At 56.7% G+C, this 9,548-nt stretch overlaps 1 protein-coding gene across 6 annotated transcripts; it reads left to right on the top strand.

Annotated features, from left to right (window-relative positions):
• Positions 1-549: 549 nt before the first annotated feature.
• Positions 550-8,184, top strand: CDK20 (cyclin dependent kinase 20). 6 transcript variants are annotated; one of them, XM_002708284.4, is made up of 8 exons: positions 550-900; positions 1,133-1,246; positions 3,486-3,674; positions 3,835-3,956; positions 4,114-4,176; positions 4,728-4,851; positions 5,204-5,359; positions 6,802-8,184. In XM_002708284.4, exons 1-8 carry the CDS (start codon positions 826-828, stop codon positions 6,997-6,999), a joined length of 1,041 nt encoding a protein of 346 aa, XP_002708330.2. In that variant the 5' UTR covers positions 550-825; the 3' UTR covers positions 7,000-8,184. The 6 variants fall into 6 exon arrangements, with proteins under 6 accessions (XP_002708330.2, XP_017197944.2, XP_069921878.1 ...); XM_017342455.3 differs by having other exon boundaries at positions 568-900; positions 4,608-4,851; XM_070065777.1 differs by having other exon boundaries at positions 568-900; positions 3,458-3,674.
• The last annotated feature ends 1,364 nt before the right edge of the window (positions 8,185-9,548 follow it).

The raw sequence follows: 9,548 nt of genomic DNA, 5'->3' as shown, positions 1-9,548 counted from the left end.
GGATGCAGGCATGCCGCGTGATTTCTTAACTGCTGCACTAAATGCACACCCCAATTCATATTCTTTCTTGCTTTTGTTATGCAGTCGGTGGCACTCTATTTATCAGGTCCTGCAGCCTGCCGCCTTTACTTAACAATTTTAGCAACTTCCCATCCCTGTACATAAAAAAAAAAAAAATTTCACTCATCTGTAAACCCACATTATATTGCATTGGCGAGGTGGGAAACCGTGGATGCATTTTGCATTTGTCTTACTGTGTGTAATAAGGTTGAGCGTCTTTCCATAGAGGCGTCTTGTGTTTTCGGTCCTTTCAGGGTCAGAGTCCGCCCTCTGAAAGGTATGAGTTCACGGCGCTGATGGACCATGGTCCAGACAGGAAGCGCTCACCTCCCCACGCCGCAGGCCTAGCCCGCCTGCCGTCACCACGGGCAGAAAGACATGCCTGTGGCGGAGACCCGCAACACGCGTGCTACAGGCCGGTAGCCTCCGGCGTGCGGGGTGAGACACCCACCCCGCCCCCTCGCCTGGCGGCCCCGCCCCTCCTCGCAGCCCCGCCCCCGCCCCGTCACGTGACGCGGGGCCGGCGGCCATTGCTCCGCGGCCTGGCGCTGGGCAGTTCTCCGGGCTTGGGTGACCTAATGCGGGGTTAAGCCGCCCTGCTGCGGGACAGCGGAGAGAAAGGAAAGACAGTCGGGCCTAGGACGGAGAGCGTCCCTGACTGGGGCCGCCTAGGTCCCCGGTGGCAGGCTCGGGGGCCCGCCGCGGTGTTGCTAGGCGACCGCGTCGGGCTCTGAGCGGCTGGCCGGGCTGGGAGCCTGGGCGCCCATGGACCAGTACTGCATCCTGGGCCGCATCGGCGAGGGCGCCCATGGCATCGTCTTCAAGGCCAAGCACGTGGAGGTGAGAACGGGTGCCCCCCTGCTCGGATCGCGTCGGGGGGCGGTGCCCGGCCTGTGTTCGGACAGGTTGTGGGCGCGGCGCCCGCGCCACCCGTCCTCTGGCCCCGGCTTGAGCCCCGGCGTGGCTCCCGTTTACCCGGCTAACGAAGCCTCCCCCTCTCACACCTGTCTCTCGCCCTGCCTGCCTCCGTCCCGGGGTCGGGCTGGCAGTGTCCGCGCTCTTTCCTGTGCAGACTGGCGAGATCGTCGCCCTCAAGAAGGTGGCGCTGCGTCGGCTGGAGGATGGCATCCCCAACCAGGCGCTGCGGGAGATCAAGGCTCTGCAGGAGATCGAGGACAATCAGTATGTAAGTGGGGGCCCGGCCTGGCGGAGCGGGGCGTCGGGGCGTCGGCGGGCATCGCCTTCGCTTCCTGTCTCCCTCATCCCCACTCTCTCCTGCCTTCACTCACTCACCCCTTCAAACGCCTCCAGGATTCCCTCTGTGCGCTCCTCACTCCGCCCTTTCGTCTGCCTCCTCCGTATCCCTTAGTTAGGCCGTTTGTGTCTGCTTGTTCACCCTCGTTCATCCAATTCCTCACTCATTTACTTTCTGGTTTAGCACCTAGTTCTTTATGATCTCATTTTCTTATTCTCCTTCTCGAAGCATTTAGTGATTTCTGATGGGGATAGAAAGCGCTCGCTGAGCTCATGTGTCCTGCAGGCTGTGCCGAGGGCTTGACACCACTGTGGTCCGGAGCCCTCTGCCCCTGTGCGTGGTGTGTTTCAGAATGTGTTTCTCAGGCAGTGGGAGGAGGTTAGGTCACCTGCTCTTAGGCCCGCAGCTGCTCAGTGGAGTCCAGACATTCAGCCCTTGTGGCCTCCTGTATGTAGCAGGCTCTTTCCTGGGTTTGTTCTGATGGTTCAGAGAGGAGCTGGCCCAACCCAGCTCCTAGGAACTTAAGTGTGGTGTCGGGGGTGACGGGATCCGTCTGATGCGGTTTGTGCTGTGACAAGTTGCCAGGAAGAGTTATGGCAGTGAGAGGGACCTCTCACACCCCCAGCGTCATTACTCTCTATGGTCCTCTCTTAATCTATGTTGGAGTACAGAGCTGGTCTCCTGCCAAGTGACAGAGTCTCTGTGGTCGCGTGACTTGTGTTCATTGTCTTCTGGAGATGTCCATGATACACTGGGCGATAAAAGGATGTTCTAAAGCTTTCTGTGTCATCCTTGTTTTGTATGAAAACACTTACCTGTGTGTATATGTGTGTGCCTACCTACTGTAAAGTCTGGTAGAGTGTACTCCAAGATGGACTACAGGTACTTGAGTTTTTCTTTCCCTTATAATTTTGTGTACTGTCTGTGTGCATGTGTTTTGATCTGTGAAATGAATATGTACTACCAGAAAAGCAGCAATACAGCCATTCTAATTTTTCAGGCAAAACAAAAGAACTTGCAGACAGCTGATTTTGGGAGAGAGAGCTCCATAAGGAGGGCAGTGATGTGGTCCCTGTGTCCAGTGGTCAGCATTCCTGAAGGTTCTTTAAAACATGCTCTGGATTGGTTCCTGGCCTGGATCACCCTCACCACTCACCAGAAAGATTGCACCAACCTGTAGATTGCTCCCCAGGCTAGAGTTCAGAGGGTTCTGTCCAGAATGGAAATTGAATCGTCCTCTCCCCGCTTAGAGAACCCCAGGGGCTTCTCTTCACATTTGGGGCACAGTCGCTTTGTGCCCATCTCCAGCCACTGTCCCTGTCCAGTCCTATCCTAGAGCTTCCTAGGCACAGAGCGGAGCAGACCCATTTCTTCCCCCAGACCACCTCCAGTGTCCATGTCCCTCCCCCTCCTGCGCCCACTGAGGTCTTGCACCTGGTGTCCCACTGCCCACTGCTTTTTCCCAGTTCTCTGCGTAACTGGCTCCCTGAGGAGCCCCTCCCTGCCCCTGCCCCATGTAAATAAGGAATCCTTTTCTCCAGTTGAAGAATTACACCACCTTAGTATACAAGAAGTCTTCAGAGAGTTCTTGAAAAGGTACATGTTGTGAAAAAACTAGATTTCAAACATTTTTTGTACTAAACTTTTTAAAATTCTATTTCCCACAGACTTTTGGGAATTACCTTCATATGTCTGTCTTGTGTGTATCAGCCCTGAACATATCCCTTTGTTTATTTATCAACCGCTTAGCACACTTGGCACCCTTGGCACTTTGTTAGTCCTGTCTTCTGATTCCCTGGACTCACTGGTAGCCTCAGGGCGTGTGATGTGTCTTTAGCTCTCCCAGCACTGGGCAGGTGTGAATCTTGGCACCCTGCCCTTGGTGCTTGCATTTAATGGCTGCCAAGGAAACAGGAAGAACTCTGCTTGTGCCGTGTGTATGTCCAGGTGGGTGGGTGGGGATGCTGCCCATCAAGTAACCTTCTACAGACCTTTTCCCTGGGTGTCCCAGGAGCATGGGGTTCCCTGAGTGTCCCAGGAGCATGGGGTGGGGACCTGTGTTGGCTCAGGAGGGCAGAGCAGCATGAGCGCTAAGCATCCTGGTTCTGAGGTCAGGTCACGTGTTGCCATCTCTGCCCGCAGAGGGGGTTTACAGGATGCCTGCCCACAGGTGGTGCAGCTGAAGGCCGTGTTCCCGCATGGTGCAGGCTTCGTGCTGGCCTTTGAGTTCATGCTGTCGGATCTGGCCGAGGTGGTGCGCCATGCCCAGAGGCCGCTGGCCCCTGCACAAGTCAAGAGCTATCTGCAGATGCTGCTCAAGGGCGTCGCCTTCTGCCATGCCAACAACATCGTGCATCGGGTCAGTCCCAGCATGGGCCGGGGTGGGCTAGTCCTTATAAAGCTGTGGTCAGAAGGGGACAGAGGGTCCCAGGGCCTTCAGGTGAGCATCAAGGGTCTGAGCTGACCTAGGCCCTCATCCCCAGGCATTAAGAGACTGGTGCCTCCTTTTATACCCCCAGGACCTGAAACCTGCTAACCTGCTCATCAGTGCCTCAGGCCAGCTCAAGATTGCAGACTTTGGGCTGGCCCGGGTCTTTTCTCCAGATGGCAGCCGCCTCTACACACACCAGGTGGCCACCAGGTAGGGGCAGCAGATCCCCTGCCCTCCCTTGGGGGAAGAGATGCTCTGGTTTCCTTGCCCGACATTGCTTGTGGGTTCAGGTGGGGCTTGGGTGACCTAGGACAGCCTCCCATCTGACTGGTGGCCTGGCTCTGACCTCCAGCTCTCTTCCTCCCAGGTGGTACCGAGCACCGGAGCTCCTGTATGGTGCCCGCCAGTATGACCAGGGTGTTGACCTGTGGTGAGACTCCCATGCCAGGCAAGGGGCACCGTGGTCGTAGCCTCCTGCCAGGCTCTGGTGTCCTCTCCGTTGTGAGCTCCAGATTGCCTGGCAGGACTGGGATCTGCCCTCATTAGGGTTTTGGAGCAGCCTGGGGTTGGGAGGGAGGAAAGTGGTTGTCCCAGAGGGCAGCCTCTTGTCTGGCTGGTGTGTGTAGGACTAAGACCCAAGCATGTGACCTTGCCCATCTAGTCCAATGCCTGTGTCCCAGGGTGTGAAGTCCCTGAGCCTTCTTGGGGAGCAGATGGTGGTGGTACCCCGGCATCTGAGATTCAGAGCTGTTTTGTAGATTTGCTGTGGAAAGAGGAGTGTGTGTGTGTGTGTGTGTGTGTGTCCCAGAGCATGAGGCTCTGAGAGGTCTCAGGGCTGTTGGGGTTTGCTTTGTGTTCTAGGGTTGAGGTTCTTGATTGGGAGTCTGCACCTGTGGACATGAAGCCCTGGTGTGCAGTGCTGGAGCTGGTCTGGAGGTCTGTCCCATGGCGTGAGATCTGCTCGGTGTTCTGTATCCGCAGGGCTGTAGGCTGCATCATGGGGGAGCTGTTGAACGGGTCCCCTCTCTTCCCGGGTGAGAACGACATTGAACAGCTTTGCTGTGTGCTTCGCATCTTGGGCACCCCCAGCCCTCAAGTCTGGCCGGTTTGTAGGGGCCCCTGGTGGGGAGGGTTTGGGGGCAGATTTGCTCCAGTCCACAACAGCAAGTAACTGCTCCCTGCCCTGCACCTTCTCTCTCATGACCCCAGCCTCCCTTGACCAACAGGGACCACTGTCTAGGCCCAGTGCCAGGGTCCCCCCTCCTGTCCTGCCCACCTGGCATACACAGCACCTCAGCAAGCTGGGCCTGGGGCAGATGCCCAGGAGGGTCAGGGAGCGTGAGTGGATGATGGGGGGGCCGGGTGGATGAGAGAGCAGACAGCGAGGCCCTGAGACCTGGTACTGAGCAGTGAGGGCAGCGCGGGCTCTGAGGTGCTCCCTCCTCTTTGCGTCTCAGGAGATTACGGAGCTGCCCGACTACAACAAGATCTCCTTCAAGGAGCAGGCACCTGTGCCCCTGGAGGAGGTGCTGCCGGATGCGTCTCCTCAGGCCTTGGACCTGCTGGGTCAGTTCCTGCTGTACCCGCCTCGCCAGCGCATCCTGGCCTCCCAGGTAGGCTGGAGGCCCTGGGCTGCTCCATCAGCTCCCTGTTGACCTGACTCTGCACTTGGTAGCCGTGGTTCCCCAAGTCAGCACCCTTTAGAACCTATTGTACATGGGTATACCCAGGACAGGGGCCCCAGGCCAGTGTGCCTCTCATGAGCAGAGCCCGCTGGACACCCCCAGCAGGAGAGAGAGTGACCTGTTGGAGGGTGCATGCCTGTCCGCAGGGAAGTGCACGTCTGGTGTGCGGGGTCCCAGGCTGCCCTGAGCCTTGAGCCACGCGGCAGGCGTAGCCGAGTCACTGAGGGCTCGCGTGCTCTCTCCTCAGCAGCATTCACTCAGCTCTAGCATGTGCCGGGCATCGTAACAGCAGCCCTGCATCTGGGGCTCCAGGCAGGCAGGAGTGTGGTAGCCCCAGGTGCAGGGCGGGCCAAGGCAACCTGCCTGACAGGTGAGGTTTAAGCTTGAAGAGGGGTTTGCTGAAGCGGGAAATGGTGAGCAGTGGCCTAGAGGGTAAGGACCCCGAAAGCTGGTTGTGACTAGAAGGCAGGGAAGGGTGGTGAGCACCGAGGAGCCCTCCCTGGAGGGTGTCAGGGCCTAGCTGTCAGGCAGACGGGACCTGCGGGCCTGCTGGCCTCTCATTGCCTCTGCTGCTGGCACCAGCAGCCTGTGCTTGTGCATACCCTGGGGGGTCCCCACTTGTGGCAGCGCCTGTGGGCTCTGTTCGCCTCTCTGCGCAGTTGCCTCCCAGAATCTGCATCCCTCCTCGTCCCCTGTACTCTCTCTTCCACCTGGCAGAGGAGTGACCTTGACTGAGGAGAGCAAGTCACACCCCGTCCTCTGCCAGGCCCTGCTGTGGCTCCACCTCACTCGCAGGGAAAGCCAGGGTCCCCCTCGTGACCCACAGGTGTTGCAGCCTCAGGCGCAGTCACCTCTGGACCTTGCCCACTCTTGTTCCCTGTGCTGATTCCTCTCCAGCCCCAGGATTGCTTCCATGTCCTAGAACACATGAGGATGCTGCCCTGGGGTCCGTGGACATCTGTTCCTAGCCTGCAGCACTCCGATCAGGCCCTCCTGTGCCCCTCTCCCCCGCCCTGGCTCACCTCGCAGGCCTTTGCTCACTCGCCTCGTGGGAGGCCCTCACTGCTCAGCAGCCTGCAGCCTCCCCAGCCCTTGTTCCCTTTCCCATAGCACTGATCCTTTTCTGGTGTACCATGCATGTTACTCGATCTTATTTATTACCCCCCCCCCCATTCTATCCATGAGCCCGAGTTTTTGTCCGTTTTGCTCATTGGTGTGCCCAGGCTCTAGAATGGTGTTTAGACGTAGCAGTTAACTTAGCAAGGTTTGCTGCGTCACCTGAATGCATGGGTCAGCCCCTTGCCCTTGGCTTGAGGCTGCGGACAAGGCAATAATGGTTTTCTTCTGGTGTTCCTTCTTGCTTCCCCCAGGCCCTCCTGCATCAATACTTCTTCACAGCTCCCCTGCCTGCCCACCCATCTGAGCTGCCCATTCCCCAGCGCCCAGGAGGACCTGCCCCAAAGGCCCACCCAGGGCCTCCTCATGTCCATGAGTTCCACGTGGACCAGCCTCTTGAGGAGTCACTGCTGAACCCAGAGCTGATCCGGCCCTTCATCCCAGAAGGGTAAGATGCTGGCCCAGGTCCTACTCACCTGCCTCCAAGGATCACGCAGGCTGTTTGTCCTCAGCTTCCTGCCAGACAGCCTTCCAAGGACTCTCGCAGCCACACTGGGCCGCTCTCGTCATGTGCTGCTTCTTAGCCTTGTAAGGTTTGGTCTCAAAGAGGCCATGCTCCTGGCCAAGGCGATGAGGATGTCCAGCTCAGCCAAGGAGACCTGTGGCCCCTGCTCTGTGGCCCTCACATCTGCGTGCTGCCGACTTCAGCAACACAAACAGCGAGCTGCACCTGCTGTCCAGGACTACCACATAGAGTGGCGACACCTGCCTGGGTGCAGGTGCCCAGGGCACTGCCTCCTGATCAAGAATCATCCAGGGAAAGAAAAGAAATGTCCTCATCCTGAAAACTCAAGTGGGATGAAGTTTGGGTTTGGCTTTGTTCTCAGGACATTAAACATCCTAGTTCAGTATTTGGGATTTATTATGAAAGCCTTAAGCGGCTCTGGCTCTGTCTGTGTCTGCTCCTATCAAGGGAAATGGCATCGTTTAATGGCCCTTGTTTTCTGGGGGGTCACTGGGAAGTAACTGACCATAGTTACTTCTTCCCTGAGGGCTTCCTGTGGGCAGCACTTGTCTGAGTGTTTATTTGCACGTGAGGTGGACAGAAGTTCAAGCCCAGGATGGGCAAGTGGGGGATGCAGCCACAGCCACCTGCATCTCCCTTGGGGTGAGGCTGAGCCAAATGCAGCTATGCAAATGAAGAAACTGGCATTCCTGGAATTTACTTACTCAGCAAATCCCAATACAATATGTGCTACCTCTGTTTTTTTCTTATTTCATAATTATTTGATAAGATGATTATAAAAAAATAAATGGAGGGACTGGCGCTGTGGTGTAGTGGGCTAAGCCTCCACCTGCAGTGCTGCCATCACATATGGATGCTGGTTTGTGCCCTGGCTGCGTCTCTTCCAATCCAGCTCTCTGCTGTGGCCCGGGAAAGCAGCAGAAGATGGCCCAAGGACTTGGGCCCCTGCACCTGCGTGGGAGACCCGGAAGAAGTTCCTGGTTCCTGGCCTCCAATGGGCACAGCTTTGGCCGTTGCACCAATGGATGGAAGACCTTTCTCCCTGTCTCTCCCTCTCTCTGTAACTCTACCTCTCAAAATAAATGAATAAAATCTTTTTAAAAAATGGAAATGCAGAGAGCTAAGAGGAGGAAGCAGAGGGGAGATGTGGAAAGGACTTACCAACCAGGTGTCAAAACGTAGTACAAGGTTATGTAAGGACTAAGAAGGTGTGGATTAGTTCAGGGATAAAAGCAGACCAGAGAAATTTAATCTCAGCGAGTCTGTCTTCTTAAAGTGTTTGTTTTATGCTTCACATCTGTTGACTCCTCTGTGAGCACTGGAGATGACTGACACTAGGGTAGCCACTGGCCTCAGCATTCAGCGGGAAGCTGTTGCTTTCAGGAGAGTCCAGCGTCTTCACAGTCTGGCCCCTGTTCATCTCTCCACCTGTGTCTTCTGCAGACTGTAAACTATGGTGGGTAGAGATACCAGCCTGCTCAAGGCAGGGTGATGTCCAGAGTCAGTGCCAAGAATAGGAAAAGACGAGGGTGGGACCCAGGGTCAGTGCCAAGGTTAACAGAGCCCAAGGAGGATGAGAGCCAGGCTTGGGTAAGAAGGACCCTGAGAGTCACCGTGAAGGTCAGGTGAGGATGGGGCTGAAGTGAGGAGCAGAGGGCTAGGCTCAAGTTCAGGTGAGAGTGACAGGCAGTGAGGGCCAATATAGGAGCCAGGGCCAGTTCTGTGGTCGAGGGAAGAGACCTGGGATAGGTATTGGTATGGGTCAGGATTATGGGCAAGGCATGAGCAGAACCAAAGCCAGAGCATAAAGGCTGATTGTAGGGAGATGGGTCATTGAGGGTTAGAACCAGGGCCAGGATGTGGTCAAGGCCACAGTGGAAGCCAGGGCCAGGGGAACGGCAGAGTGCGCTGAAGGCTCACTTGCTGGTAGGAACAAGAAGGCTAAGAGGGCACATGTGGTAAGGTCAGGGCAAGACAGGGCAAGCCTGGGACCGGCGCTGTGGCACAGCGGGTTGAAGCCCTGGCCTGAAGCGCCAGCAATCCATGTGGGTGCTGGTTCGAGACCCGCTGCTCCACTTCTGATCCAGCTCTCTGCTGTGGTCTGGGAAAGCAGTGGAGGATGGCCCAGGTCCTTGGGCCCCTGCACCCATGTGGGGGACCCGGAGGAAGCTCCTGGCTCCTGACTTTGGATCGGTGGCCAATTGGGGAATGAATCAGTGGATGGAAGATTCTCTCTCTCTCTCTCTGTCCTCTCTCTCTCCTTCTCCCTCTCCTCTATGCAACTCTGACTTTCAAAAAAAAAAAAAAAAAAAAAAAGACCGGGCAAGGCTGAAGAACAGGGTCAGGACGCGGTCACTGGGGTGGGTGAGGTCCAGGGGAAAGGCCTCAAGCACGATCTAGGTGAGGGCTGGTGCAAGTGCAGAGAGGAACAGGGGTTGGGTTAGAGGAGGGTCAGTGTCGGAATAGGGGGTGGGG

Source organism: Oryctolagus cuniculus, chromosome 1, assembly GCF_964237555.1.
Source record: "Oryctolagus cuniculus chromosome 1, mOryCun1.1, whole genome shotgun sequence".
NCBI lineage: Eukaryota > Metazoa > Chordata > Mammalia > Lagomorpha > Leporidae > Oryctolagus > Oryctolagus cuniculus.
The sequence above is the reverse complement of the archived record's forward strand: the minus strand, read 5'-3'. Positions and strand labels throughout refer to the sequence as shown.

Bases quoted from the DNA above. Each gene is read 5' to 3' on its own strand.
- CDK20 (XM_017342455.3), top strand. From the start codon at position 826: ATGGACCAGTACTGCATCCTGGGCCGCATCGGCGAGGGCGCCCATGGC. The intron at 1,247-3,485 runs GTAAGTGGGGGC...GCCTGCCCACAG, and splicing joins AGATCGAGGACAATCAGTAT to GTGGTGCAGCTGAAGGCCGT. The intron at 5,360-6,801 runs GTAGGCTGGAGG...TGCTTCCCCCAG, and splicing joins AGCGCATCCTGGCCTCCCAG to GCCCTCCTGCATCAATACTT.